The 15,277-nt window shown below is 40.5% G+C and overlaps 1 protein-coding gene across 6 annotated transcripts in view; it reads right to left on the minus strand.

Annotated features, from left to right (window-relative positions):
• CFAP97 (cilia and flagella associated protein 97) overlaps positions 1-15,277 on the minus strand; it is a 40,471-nt gene that overhangs the window by 18,432 nt on the left and 6,762 nt on the right. For 5 of the 6 annotated variants that reach the window (XM_039468410.2, XM_039468411.2, XM_074396710.1 and 2 more), the window contains exon 2: positions 7,105-8,162. In XM_039468410.2, coding sequence (XP_039324344.1) covers positions 7,105-8,146 — 1,042 coding nt within the window. In that variant the 5' untranslated portion in view covers positions 8,147-8,162. Of the gene's footprint in view, positions 1-7,104; positions 8,163-14,992; positions 15,236-15,277 lie in introns of those variants that run through there. The other variant, XM_074396711.1, reaches the window with a different exon arrangement.

Genomic DNA, 15,277 nt, shown 5'->3' on the forward strand with positions numbered 1-15,277 from the left:
TATTTTACAGTTCAAATCTCCATTTCATAAACAGCAAGTTATTTTAAACCAATAAATGTTAATGTGGCTGGCTCTACAGGTATCCCTCATTATCTGAACTCTCCCAAATACCTGCTGTTAACAACTTGCAAAATCATTTCCTCAGTCTTCACTACCTTAAGCAGTAACCTGTCTTACTGCACCTCTGTACTAAAGTGCCTGACGACGTTTAAACTGAAAGGATATGGACAGGATGCTGCACTCCTGCCTCAGCTGTCCTCTGATAGGCCCAGATGTCGTCTATCACTATCATCCTCCCCACACTAAGCGGATTTACGTTCCAAGAAGTGGAAAAGGCTGTGAAGAAGTTAGGTAAGCCAAAGCAGCCTAGAAAAGCCTATTTAGCCAAAGTTAAAAGTGATAAAGTGGATTGAGAGATGAATGCAGAAAAGGCACAAGCCTGGCTATGCATACACAACCATCTACCATGACCACAGCTGCAGTTATACAGTGGAAAATAAAGAAAAAATAGGAAAATAATTTTGGATCTGAAAAACTTCACTGTGTAAATCAAGCATGATAATTTTGAAAAATCACGGCAATACCTTATGTAACAGACTGTCATGATTAGTGTTTAAAATGCTTTACTATTATACAGAATCCCTAGTGGACTGTTAGATTATGGACTCCAATAACAGATGTACCAACTGGCAAAAAGTATATTTGTTCCTGTGCCTTCAAGAGCCCTGAGCGCCACCTACTGGCATGTCTCTTCTATCAGGGGCTCCTTACTATGCAGTACTATGAATAAAGCTTCCTTTCTACGTTTTAGCTCATCATCTGCTTTAAATGGTTTTCAACAGTATTTCGATTTAATTAGAATTGGGGAACTCTTCAGGCGTTTGGGGTAGGATTATTTTTCCTATTTAAAAGTTAAAAATATTTACGTTTTCTATATCCAATTAAGTTTCAGAAATGGGTTAGATAGGAAGAGTGAAGAATGATTTATTTTCAATGGAACCAAACAGTTTACTCAGGGTCTTGATATTCAAACCAGGGTCCGTAGATCAGCAGCATGGTATCACCAGTAGGGGCTGGTTACAAATGCCGATTTAGCTCTTACCTTAGTTTTACTGAACCGGAATCTGCATTTTAACAGTATCTGTGGGTTAACTGGATGCATATTAAAGTTTGAGAAGCTCTGTTGGACAAAGGTGGCTGCCCAATTACTGTACACCTGTCTTCCTCCTACTCCACAGATCCCTGACTTCCAGGGTGAGCCTGATTGGCCCAGGATAATCCCATTTCCCATTGCCAATGACTGCTTCGGTAACGGGAGTGTAACCATTCTGGGCAAGGAGCCCTAAGTGGAAGTTGCCTGGGAGAAATTTCTTTAAAACGTTTCCTCCGTCCCAGGAGTCAGGTAAGACACACTGTCTTTCTCTGGACACTGTTGTGCCTGAAGACGAAACTGAAAATGGCTGCAGACAACTCCTAGCAGCCTAAAAATGAAGCCAACACCAGGGCCGGAGGAATACAGTGCTAGAAATAAGTCCCTGATGACGTTTTTGAGCTCATCAGTCCATCAGCCTTGAAGCCTATTCTATCTTTGGGCGACCTTATATGAGAAACATTGTTTCATTCGGAATTATTTCTTGTATTCAAAATCCTGGATAATCACTGATGACCCTGAACAAAGAGCCCAAAAATCAGACTATTTTCTATTTGATGTTTTTTTAAAAAACTTGACAAATTCCAAGAGTTGGGTGTTTTCGTCCTATATAAAGCTTTTTATTGGCTGAAATAATATCTTACTTTTGTGTGATCTTTTTTATCCTCATTCCTAGGATACTGAAGTGGGGTTTTTAATTTGTGAGATCAAATAGTACTTGTAAAATTTTTAAAAATGGAAGTGTCTCCTTAAAAATAATGATTTAGAGGCCGGGCGCGGTGGCTCAAGCCTGTAATCCCAGCACTTTGGGAGGCCGCGGAGGGTGGATCACGAGGTCAAGAGATCGAGACCATCCTGGTCAACATGGTGAAACCCCGTCTCTACTAAAAAAAATACAAAAAAATTAGCTGGGCATGGTGGCACATGCCTGTAATCACAGCTACTCAGGAGGCTGAGGCGGGAGAATTGCCCGAACCTAGGAGGCGGAGGTTGCAGTGAGCCGAGATAGCGCCATTGCACTCCAGCCTGGGTAACAAGAGCGAAACTCTGTCTCAAAAAACAAAACAAAACAAAACAAACAAACAAACAAAATAATAATGATTTAGTCAAACAAGCCTGTATTTTAAAAATAAAGCCTATTAGACATATTAAATATTTTTATTTATCTTCTAGAACATTTCTCTGTTCAATATCTAAGTTTTGACCTAATTTTACAAGAATGATATTTTTTAATGCCAAACAATAGGCAGCTACTTTTAACAGATTGCCTATTTGCCCCAAGAAATGAGTGCTCGCCGTGAGCTGCACTTTTTTTTTTTTTTTCCTGAACAGGAAATGGTTAAACACATATAAATCACAGTAAATTAAAGAGCAAGGCAGCAATAGAAATTTGACACACAAGAAAAAAAAACAAATATATCAAGATACATATTACACAATATTAGTGAACAATCTGCATTAGTTCATGAATTTTTTTTTTTTTTTTTTTTTTTGAGACGGAGTTTCGCTCCTGTTACCCAGGCTGGAGTGCCATGGCGCGATCTCAGCTCACCGCAACCTCTGCCTCCTGGGTTCAGGCAATTCTCCTGCCTCAGCCTCCTGAGTAGCTGGGATTACAGGCACGTGCCTCCATGCCCAGCTAATTTTTTGTATTTTTAGTAGAGATGGGGTTTCACCATGTTGACCAGGATGGTCTCAATCTCTTGACCTTGTGATCCACCCGCCTCGGCCTCCCAAAATGCTGGGATTACAGGCTTGAGCCACCGCGCCCGGCATATGAATTTTTTTTTAAATTTCCAACACCATCCGATTTTTGCATTACAAATACAATTTTAAAGAACAGTTCTGTCACTTCAAGGAAAACAGTTGACAGTATTTGTTACCAATAATAAAATCTGAGCTTTTTAGCAAAAAAGAGTATTTTGGGTAAACTTGTATCTGCCACCATGAGTTTGACAGCTTCTCAAGAGCGTTTTGTTGCAACTGGTAGTGATATTAACAACTATGATTTCTATCTATGTATTCTGAAATTTGCTAACTTTTTTTATTTTTTATTTATTTATTTTTTTGAGACAGGATCTTGCTCTGTCTCCTAGGTTGAAATCCAGTGGCTTGGCCGGGCGTGGTGGCTCACGCCTGTAATCCAAGCACTTTGGAGGCCAAGGCAGGCAGATCACCTGAGATCGGGAGTTCAAGACCAGCCTGACCAACATGGTGAAACCTCGCCTCTAAAAAAAATAAAAATAAAAATAAAATAAAGAAATCCAGTGGCGTGATCTCAATTCACTGCAACCTCCAACTCCCTGGTTCAAGTGAGCCTCCTACCTCAGTCTTCCCCAGTAGCTGGGACTACATTAGCACACACCACCATGCCTAGCTAATTTTTGTATTTTTTGTAGAAACAAGGTTTCACCACATTGCTGCGCTCAAGTGATCTGCTTACCTCTACCACCCAAAATGTCGGGATGACAGCCGTACCCACTGTGCCTGGCCTGCCAACATTTGTAAGCTCAGTGAAACACTATTTTCCAAATACCGAATATGTCACGATACAAATACACATTAAAAATCAATTAAGAAAGATCAGTATGTTTTAATGTAACAGACTATGAAATTCAACATGAAAAGTTAATTGAGATTAATTTCAGATTTCATATTGCAACTAACATCTAAGAATCTACCACTTGCTGGCCGAGCAAGGTGGTGCACCCCCGTAATCGCAGCACTCTGTGAGGCCAAGGTGAGCCGGAGTTCCAGACCAGCCTGGCCAACATGGTGAAACTCCATCTCTACTAAAAATACAAAAATTAGTGGGCACGCCTGTAATCCCAGCTACTTGGGAGGTTGAGGCTGGAGAATTGCTTGAACCTGGGAGGTGGAGATGGCAGTGACCCAAAATCATGCCACTGGACTCTAGCCTGGGCAACAGAGAGACTGTTTAAAAAAAAGAAGAAACTACTACTTGTGGTATCAAAAAAAATCCACAGTAAACTGAAAAGGTTATTAAAATGCTCTTCCATTTTTGAACCACATTTTGTATATGCCCGATTTTCTGTACATCCTTTATATCTAGATTATGATATACAATAGATTATAAGCAGAAGCTGATTTCAGAATCCAGCTATGTTCTATTAAACCAGACACTAGAGATTAGCAAATATCCCTAATGTTTTGGATATACAGCTTTCTCATGATAGTTACTTACATTTTATAGTAACTATATAATGAGTTTATTACTTCTAGTAAATCAACACTGGATAATTTTTAATTTCTAATATGGTAAATATTTATGGATATAAGCTATAACCTATATAAACAAAAGCTCTTTGGAATCTTCAATAATTTTTAGGAACGTAAAAGGGTCCTAAGACCAAAATACTTAAAAATGGTTATTACAGCACTTGAGGTTGGTGCTGGAAGCCCGTAAGAGCTGGAGACAGCTGCAGCCCACTGTCCATCAACCTAATGAATCACCCACCCAGGGAATCATATGCTCTAGCTTAACTAACCAACACACAGACAAAATTCATACATCATTTGTTTTTGAAATGGAGTCTTGCTCTGTCATCCAAGCTGCTATGCAGTGCCACAGTCTCTGCTCACTGCAACCTCCACCTCCCAGACTCAAGCAATTCTCACGTCTCAGCTTCCAGAATACCTGAGAATACAGGCCTGTGTCACCATGCTTGGCTAATTTTTTGTATTATTTGTAGAGACAGAGTTTTGCCATGTTGGCCAGGCTGCTCTCAAACTCCTGACCTCAAGCAGTCCGCCCACTTTGGCCTCCAAAGGTGCTGGGATTACATGTGTGAGCCACTGCTCCTGGTCAGATGCTATTTTTTTAATTTTTATTTTTTGAGATGGAGTCTCAACTCTGTTGCCTGGGCTGGAGTGGCGCGACCTCAGCTCACTGCAACCTCTGCCTCCTGGGTTCGAGTGATTCTCCTGCCTCAGCCTCCTGAGTAGATGGGATTACAGGTGCCCACCACTACACCCAGCTAATTTTTTCTATTTTTAGTAGAGATGGGGTTTCACCATTTGGCCAGGCTGGTCTCAAACTCCTGACCTTGTGATTCACCCGCTTTGGCCTCCCAAAGTGCTGGGATTACAGGTGTGAGCCACTGTGCCCAGCCTTCAGATATTATTTTAATGTAAGAGTTAAGTCACTGAAGAGTAGAAACTAGTAGGATTGATTTACTTTTCTTTTTTAAAATTTCCTTTGTAAAAGATCACTTTAGTTCCTATGGGAAGAAGTAGAGAACCTAAAAAAAGACTCTTTAATGCTGAAAGTTCTGAGGCTGAATGAGCTGAATTAGGAAAGATGTATGGCGAGGAGGCTTGGCCACCAAATGGTGATGGCCAACACTGAGAGTGTGATTTGTCAGAGACTCTAAACAATCAATAGGCACAATCAGAGAAAGAGGGAAAAAATACCTACAAATATGCCAGATGCAGTGGCACACACCCCTAATCCCAGCCCTTTGGGAGGCCAAGGTAGGAGGTTTGCTTGAGCCCAGGAGTTTGAGGTGGTCCGTGCAACACAGTGAAACCTGTCTCTACAAAAATAAAAAACATTAGCCAGGTATGGTGGGGCATGACTGTGGTCCTCGGTACTCAGGAGGCTGAGGCAGGAGGATTACATAAGCCCAGGAGGTCAAGGCTGCAGTGAGGTGTGGTCATGCCACTTCACTCCAGCCTGGATGACAGAGCAAGACCTTGTCTCAAAAACAAAAAACAAAACCTACAAAAGAGGGAACATCAAGTATGAACTGCTCCTAAATACACCTAGTCCATTTGACCATGAGTTACTCTACTAACAAGGTATTTATGCCCTTACATTGCTACCATGTGTAATTTATGTAGCTAAAGACTTACTCTTCAACATTTCAAACAAAGGAAGACAGAGAATTCTATTTACAAGTTAAAAACTTTATCGGCCGGGCGCGGTGGCTCAAGCCTGTAATCCCAGCACTTTGGGAGGCTGAGGCGGGTAGATCACGAGGTCAAGAGATCGAGACCATCCTGGTCAACATGGTGAAACCCCGTCTCTACTAAAGATACAAAAAATTAGCTGGGCATGGTGGCACGTGCCTGTAATCCCAGCTACTCAGGAGGCTGAGGCAGGAGAATTGCCTGAACCCAGGAGGCAGAGGTTGCAGTGAGCCGAGATCGCGCCATTGCACTCCAGCCTGGGTAACAAGAGCGAAACTCCGTCTCCAAAAAAAAAAAAAAAAAAAAAAAACACAAAAAAACCAACTTTATCAACTGACCTAAAACCTACCCAATAATATTAGTTCTATTAACTAGTCCAAAGATAAACTTTGAAGTTGCTCTTATTTGAACTGGAAAATTGTTATTTTCGAACTAAATACAAATAATAATAAATTGAAACAGAAATAAAGCAAAAAAAAAAAGACTATTCTAATAGTCTTATATCTTAAAGCAACTTAATGTTGTTATTTCAATTTGGTAATTATTTTTAAGCAATGCTCTTTAGCCTTGAACTAAAAAGTCTGAAGAGTCCTCTTTAGTTTACTCTGAGTTCTCTATCTGCCAGCATTCTTGCCATTGTCCCTGATATATGAGGATACCACGTCAGATGTCAACCTGAGTGCTGCTGCGTTTCCTAAAGAAGAAAGTAAAACATGCCTGTATCTCTATCGAAAGTGGGAAAACAGCTGGCTCCCCTTCTCTCATTTATCTTACCCATCTGAGTCTGAAAGGCACTAAAATAAAATTTGTATTATACAAATACAAATTACTATACAAAATAATACAAATTACATTCTAGATATTTTTATGGTAAAATGGAGTATTTGGTAAAGTCACTAATAATAATATCAAGTATCCCAACAATAAACTACTAGAAAAATCAATGCAAATTCATAGCATTTAGTATTTATGCTCACTATATAATTAATATTTAAATACACATATTTTAAGAAGAAAATTACCTTTCAAGAGATGATTCAGATCCATTGTGTCGTGTAGGACTTTCTGTTTGTGTCTGTGGTCTACACTGGAGTCCGACACTGGAGAGGGCTTTGAGAGATCGGGCTCAGATTTTTCTTTCCCTTTTTTGGCTGACTTCAAATATTTAGAATTATTTTTCAAGTCCTCAACATCTTCATATATTTCTTGGCTCATATTTTCTTGCTTTTTAACTTTCACTTTTTGATCATTTGCTATGCCCAGTTCAAAAGACTGAAGAGGGCTGATGTCTGGAGTCGATAAGGGAGTTACGTCGGTCACGGTATCTTCAGACTCCTCGGGGTAGTGGCCACATTTTGCTGTAGTACTTAAAGCCTGTGTTTCTGTCGATTTTATTCCTGACTTACACTTCTGTTTTGGTGACAGGAGGGTTACATCAGATACGTGTTTCTTGGATGATGGAGATGAATCAGATAGACGGCAATCAGACCCTGCATCTAAACAATCTGTACCTGAACTTGAAGGTGAGGAAGATAAAGAGGAGGAGGAAGAGGAACTAATTTTGCAATACTTCTTCCTTACACTTTTTTTCACATTAGTAGGTGGTTTCGCAGACTTGGACTTCACATGGTATTTCTTCCCATCATCGCTGCTTTCCTCTCCATCTGTGTAGTAATCATCTTCACCTTCTTTTACAATTTTGGGAATACTATTTGGAATGGACACGTGTATTTTAAGTCCTGTTGTAACATCACACAATGCTTGTGATTTTGAAGTGGTTGGCAATGAGAAAGCATTTACAGTTTGTGTGACATCATTCTCTACAGGGTGTTCTGGGGGAAATTTCACATTTCTTTCATTTCCCTTCCCAGTAAGATAATTTTCCTTTGTTTGGGTTCCAGTGTTCAAGCTTACATTTTTTGTATCTTTATCTATTCTTTCTTTTAGGTCGTCATTTTGCTTGTCATAAACTGAGTTACTTTCAGATTTCTTTGCTTCTTCAAAGTCACTGTCAAAGAAAGAATGGTCCACTTCACCTTCTAATATATCTCCAAAGTGATCCATGAGGGCAAAAATATATCTGAAAAAAAAAAAGTAAACATCAGATAAAAGAATCCAAATACTTTCCATTTGTATACAATAATTTTCCCAAATTGACAAGTATGGTTATAAGAGAAACAGTATAAAAACAACAACAACAAAAAACCTAAGTGATGATGGGGTTGTATGAGTAACAAATTCTATCAATTATCTGAAGAATAAATAACTCCCATAGTTAAGTTCACAAGAAAATAACAGATCATCAAGGCAGGGATGTTACAAACATGGATACCTAAGTGAACCTTAAGGAAAATCTGCCTTCTATAAATTAAGCACAAAAAAACATAAAATTAAGTATAATTAGAGTTTATAATAAGGAAAGGACAGAGTCAAAAAAAAAAATCTCACAGGTCACCTCCCTTGAGAATAAAAGTGAAAAAAAATAAAAGAAAGAAAAAAAGAAAAATCTTGCAGCATCAGCTAAAGCAGCCCAAACACATAGGATTTTAGTGGAAGTCCTGCAGTGAGGATTGACGTATTTCAGGATTTGTCCCCTTTCTGCTCCTTCACTGCAGTTAGAATGGAAGAAACAGAGACAAGGAGATGATTCCTGTCAAGGTTTCCATACATTCTTGAAGAGGAACAGAAATTCTGAGTCACACATAAGAGCCTGCACAGGTATGTCAAACTTCTGAATATGTAATCAGTTGCTAACTATGCCAAAACCACACAGAAGATGAAAGGGGAAGAGTATATATGTCTCACTGTTTTAAAGGGAGCATGACATAAGAGATATTTCATAGCAGACAGACAATGGCTTTCTAAAATGGAAAAATCAAGGCATATTATTCAGACGCATGGAGTTAAGTATTAGAAAAAATGGATTAAAATGTTCAAAGTAGTTGCCTTTATTGTGGGGCAAGGAGCACTGATTTCTGTTTGTTACAGACCTTAAATTACTAGTTGACCCGTAAATTTATATATTACTATGACACAAAACTAAAATTGATTTAAAGTATTTAAATACTCTATACAGTTGAAATGACATTAGAAAGATCACTATAAAGTCATAGCCTTAAAAAAATACTTTTCTGTTAGTACAGTGGTCAAAGCAGCTGTGTCACATTATCTATTAACGATAACCTTAAGATCAGAATTGACCTTCTAATACTATTCTCCACAAAAAAACCCCAGGACTCCTTGGCAGGCAGGGGACTGCATTTCTGGAGGCAAAGAGCCTGGAGCATCCTATTGTTGCCAGAAAGCATAATATTTACAAATATGCCCTGGGTGGAGGGAATCAAATAGAGGATCAGTTTAAAGGGGCTTCCACTGTCCAAGTCAGACAATTGAGCACTGAAAGAGAAAAAACAATTCTATGAGAAGCCATGAGTCCACAGACATTTAAAAGTGAAAATAAAAATTTCCAATAATAAAACAGCAAAAAATGCAATTATGTGCTCACTATTCTTATAATTAATTCTATTTTACATCAAATCAGGCAGTAAAAGATTATGTAATCCGTATCCTAAACCAGCCACAGCACTCTGCAGCCTTTAATTGCCTAAGTGACGGTGAAACCTAAGAAAGATATTTTTTAAGTACAGGTGTCATTTAAAAGTGAGCCAAACTTGTATTAATACTATTGTGATAAGTTAACATGATAGGTGAAGGTATGTGTGGTAATACATTTTATCATTGGATTTTTGTTTGCCTTTAGTATTTTGAAGAGTTGAAAAGATTCCAATATATTAGATTCATAAAAATTTAACTGTCATCTACATTTAAGGGAATCTAATTGATTAAATCAGTAAATTTAGACTTACTGATGGTTGGTTTTATAAACAATATCTCAGTGCTTAAAATACTTACCATTTCCTTTGTTAGATTTGTTAAGTGTGCCTTGTCAGGTGTTTGAAGTACTTAAAAAAAAATCGAAACAATAAAAATTTGTGATGGTAATCAAGTTAGCAAATGGTATGCAACGTAGAGAAAAATTTAATATATTCTCTCAGCTAAGTGAAGATTAATCAAAATACAAGTGAGTCTTAAAATTTTAATTTGTAAAAAGATCTTAAAATTTAAGAAATACTAGAAGGGGCCGGGCGCGGTGGCTCACGCCTGTAATCCCAGCACTTTGGGAGGCCGAGACGGGTGGATCACAAGGTCAAGCGATCGAGACCATCCTGGTCAACATGGTGAAACCCCGTCTCTACTAAAAATACGAAAAATTAGCTGGGCATGGTGGCGCGTGCCTGTAATCCCAGCTACTCAGGAGGCTGAGGCAGGAGAATTGCCTGAACCCAGGAGGTGGAGGTTGCAGTGAGCCGAGATTGTGCCATTGCACTCCAGCCTGGGTAACAAGAGCGAAACTCCGTCTCAAAAAAAAAAAAAAGAGAAAAAGAAAAAGAAATATTAGATTATAAAATTTATACCTAATAAACATTAAAATACAAGATTTATTATTTTCCATAGCATCGATTAATGTCTTCTTTTCATCTTAAAATTCAAATTGACAGAGGGAAGCCTCTATCCCAAATCCTCCAAAGATAAGATACTTGATTAGGTTTTATGTTTATTAATTTATCTTTTGAGAAAGGGTCTCGCTCTGTCACCCAGGCTGGTGGGCAGTGGCGTGCTCTCCGCTCACTGCAGCGTGAGCCCCCAGGTTTCAGTAATTCTCCTGCCTCAGCCTCCCAGGAAGCTGGATTACAGGCATGCACCATGATGCCCGGCTAATTTTTGTATTTTTAGTAGAGATGGGGTTTCACCATGTTGTCCAGGCTGGTCTGGAACTCCTGACCTCAGGTGATTGGCCCACCTTGGCCTCTCAAAGTGCTAGGATTACGGGGGCATAAGCCACCATGTACAGCTTCTTATTTTCAAGAGACAGAGTCTCCCTATGTTGCCCAGTTTGGTCTTAAACTCTGGGCTCAAGTGATCCTCCCACCTCAGGCTCCCGAAGTGCTGGGATTACAGGATTGAGCCACTGTGCTCCGCCTTCTAATGAAGTTTTTTTTTTTTTTTTGGTTTTGTTTTTCTGAGACAAAGTCTCACTCTGTTGCCCAGGCTGGAGTGTAGTGACACTATCTTGGCTCACTGCAATCTCCACCTCCCAGGTTCAAGCAATTCCCCAGCCTCAGCGTCCCGAGTAGCTGGGATTACAGGCACGAGCTGCTGCATCTGGACAATTTTTGCATTTTAAGTAGAGATGGGTTTCACCATATTGGCCGGGCTGGTCTCAAACTCCTGACCTCAGGTGATCTGTCCGCCTCAGTCTCCCAAAGTGCTGGGATTACAGGCATGAGCCACTGCACCGACCATCTCAAGTAATTTATGAAAACTAAAACGTGTCTCTTTCAAAGGCACTTAGCACTTTCAGAGCCATTAAAAAAACCTAAAAACTTTTGAATCAGTAACTTCACTTCTAGAAATCTATCCTAAAGACATTATATTAAAAAGAAAATGGAGGCCAGGAGCGGTGGCTCACAACTGTAATCGCAGCACAGCCCTTTGGGAGGCCAAGGTGGGTGAATCACCTGAGGTCAGGAGCTCAAGACCAGCCTGGCCAACATAGTGAAACTCTACCTCTACTAAAAATACAAATTAAGCCAGGTGTGGTGGCATGCACCTGTAATCCCAGCTACTCGGGAGGCTGAGGCAGGAGAATTGCTTGTAACCAGGAGGTGGAGGTTCCAGTGAGCTAAGAACATGCCACTGCACTCTAGCCTGGGAGACAGAGCAAGACTCTGTGTCAAAAATAAATAAATAAAAAGTAAAAAGGAAATTACAGTATTACTTGTAATACTGAAAAGCTTGTATACGTAAATATTACGATTCTGTTAACATAATCACTTAGACCACGAGTCAGCAAACTACTTGTCCATAAGCCAAATCTGGTCTGCCATCTGTTTTTGTAAATAAAATGTTATTGGAACACAGCCACACTCATGGGTATAGGTATCATCTCTCCCAGCTTTCACACTACGACTGTATTGCTGACTAGATGTGACTGAGACCATACAACTCACACAGACTAAAATACTTACCATCAGATCCCTTACTGAAAAGTACATAGGTCAGGCACTGTGGCTCACACCTGTAATCCCAGCACTTTGGGAGGCTGAGGTGGGTAGATCACCTCAGGTCAGGAGTTCGAGACCAGCCTGACCCACATGGTGAAACCCCTCTCTACTAAAAATACAAAAATTAGCTGAGCGTGGTTGACACACACCTGTAATCCTAGCCACTCGGGAGCCTGAGGCAAAAGAATCACTTGAACCCAGGAGTCAGAGGTTGCAGTGAGCTGAGATTGCACCATTGCACTCCAGACTGAGCGACAAGAGTGAGACTGCATGTCAAATAAAAGAAAAGTTTGTAGATGCAAGATTGATTGATTTGTTTAATTTAAAAAACAAACAAACAAACAAACAGGACCTCACTCCATCTCCTAGGCTGGAGTACAGTGACAGGATTCTGGCTCACTGCAGCCTCCAATTCCTGGGCTCAAGTGATCCTCCCACCTCAGCCTCCAGAGTAGCTGGGACTACAGGTGCATATCACTGTGCCCAGCTTGCAGACCCTTGATTTAGATGATGTATGAACATGAAAAATACAGAGTACAAAACTTTTCTATACTGAATTAATAATGTAATTTACAGTTAACAAAAACTAGGGGGAGGAGGGCATAAATTAAGAGTTGACCTGTTAAGAGCAAAATGACCAACAATTCCACTATGTATTTATAGTTCCATTACTGTTATCATAATAGTGTTTGTGCAATAAATTAGGCACAGAGGTGATAAGTGGGAATCTGCTCAGTGGCTGAAAACAAATGAATGGTGTCAGACACACCCAGACTCAAAATATGATTCTGCTCCTTCCCAGTTGTGTGATCCTGGGCATGCATGCAGGATGTCCATCACAGCACAGCATCTATTACTGTTTGCAATAGCAACGCATAAAAAACAACTTCAATGTCTGTTAAGAGGAAAATGAATAAACAAAATGTTGGATAAGCACGTATCTCCCAAAAAGGATACACTGAGTGAGATCTTTAAAAATAACACTGAATCAAAGAGCAGAATTTAAAAAGCAACGAGGCTGGCGCCGTGGCTCATGCCTGTAATCTCAGCACTTAGGGAGGCAGAGGTTGGAGGACTGCTTGAGTCCAGGAGTTCCAGACCACACGACCAGACCCCATCTCTACAAAAAATTAAAAAATAAAAATTAGCTAGGCACACTGGTGTGCCTGTAGTCCCAGCTACTCAGGAGGCTGAAGTGAGAGGATCACTTGTGCTCAGGAGGAGGACACTGAAATAAGTGAGGATCACACCACCACACTCCAGCCTGCGCCACAAGGCAAGAAGACCTGGTCTGAAAATAAATAAATAAGCAATGATATAATTACATAACACTTAAAACGTAGACAAAACAATACTATATTCTTCATGAGCACAAAAGATAAGCCAGGTTATAGAACATGGATTGGAAGGGCATACATTAAATATTTAAGAGTATAAACCGCCGGGCGCAGTGGCTCAAGCCTGTAATCCCAGGACTTTGGGAGGCCGAGGCGGGTGGATCACGAGGTCGAGAGATTGAGACCATCCTGGTCAACATGGTGAAACCCCTTCTCTACTAAAAATACAAAAATTTAGCTGGGCATGGTAGGGCGTGCCTGTAATCCCAGCTACTCAGGAGGCTGAGGCAGGAGAATTGCCTGAACCCAGGAGGCGGAGGTTGCGGTGAGCCGACATCGCGTCATTGCACTCCAGCCTGGGTAACAAGAGCGAAACTACGTCTCAAAAAAAAAGGAGTATAAACTGACCGTGCACGGTGGCTCAAGCCTGTAATCCCAGCACTTTGGGAGGCCGAGGCGGGTGGATCATGAGGTCAAGAGGTCGAGACCATTCTGGTCAACATGGTGAAACCCCGTCTCTACTAAAAATACAAAAAGTTAGCGGGGCATGGTGGCGCGTGCCTGTAATCCCAGCTACCCAGGAGGCTGAGGCAGGAGAATTGCCTGAACACAGGAGGTGGAGGTTGTAGTGAGCCGAGATCGTGCCATTGTACTCCAGCCTGGGTAACAAGAGCGAAACTCCGTCTCAAAAAAAAAAAAAAAAGATACTGTGGATATCCCATAGTGTAATGGTGAGCACTCTGGACTCTAAAAAGAATTGGTTATTTTTTTTCTTTTTTTGTGTGTGGTTAAGAACACCTTTGCAATTAACATTTTTTAAATTAAGTTTCTTCAAATTTCAAAAGTAAAATGGTTTAATAGCATAGCCCACGGCAATATTTTGTTAATAGGTCACAACCCAGTATAAAATCAATTAAGGAGCTCCGTTAAACTAAGAAAAGAAGTAGAATACAGTGTAACAATCAAGAGTGTATTACGGCTGGGCACGGTGGCTCACGCCTGTAATCCAAGCACTTTGGAGGCGAAGGCGGGCGGATCACCTGAGGTCGGGAGTTCAAGACCAGCCTGACCAACATGGTGAAACCCCATCTTTTAAGAAAAAAAAAAAAGAGTGCAATACAGGCCAGGTGCCTATAATCCCAGTACTTTGGGAGGCCAAGGCAGGCGAATCACTTCAGACACAAGTTCAAGACCAGCCTGGCCAACATGGTGAAAACCCATCTTTACCAAAAATATAAAAAAATTACCTGGGCATGGTGGCATGTGCCTGTAATCCCAGCTACTCAGGAGGTTGAGGCAGGAGAGTCACCTGAACCCAGGAGCCGGAGGCTGCAGTGAGCCAAGATCATATCGTGCCATTGCACTCCAGCCTTGGGGACAGAGGAAGACTCCATCTCAAAAAAAAAAAAAGTGCATTACATATTATAAGAAACTGTTGTTCCTATTACTTAAATGCATTCTGTGTACTCGGCCTTGATGTAAAACCAGTTTCATATTCCTGAGAGGCAGAGACTGCAGTGAGCTAAGATCGGATCGTGCCACTGCACTCCAGCCTGGGGGACAGACGGAGACTCCACCTTAAAAAAAGAAAAAAAGAGTGTATTACATATTATAAGAAACTGTTTGCCGGGCACGGTGGCTCACGAGGTCAGGAGTTCAAGACCAGCCTGACCAACATGATAAATCCTGTGCCAACTAAAAATACAAAAATTATCTGGGTGTGGTGGCATGTA

This window comes from Saimiri boliviensis, chromosome 3 (assembly GCF_048565385.1).
Source record: "Saimiri boliviensis isolate mSaiBol1 chromosome 3, mSaiBol1.pri, whole genome shotgun sequence".
NCBI lineage: Eukaryota > Metazoa > Chordata > Mammalia > Primates > Cebidae > Saimiri > Saimiri boliviensis.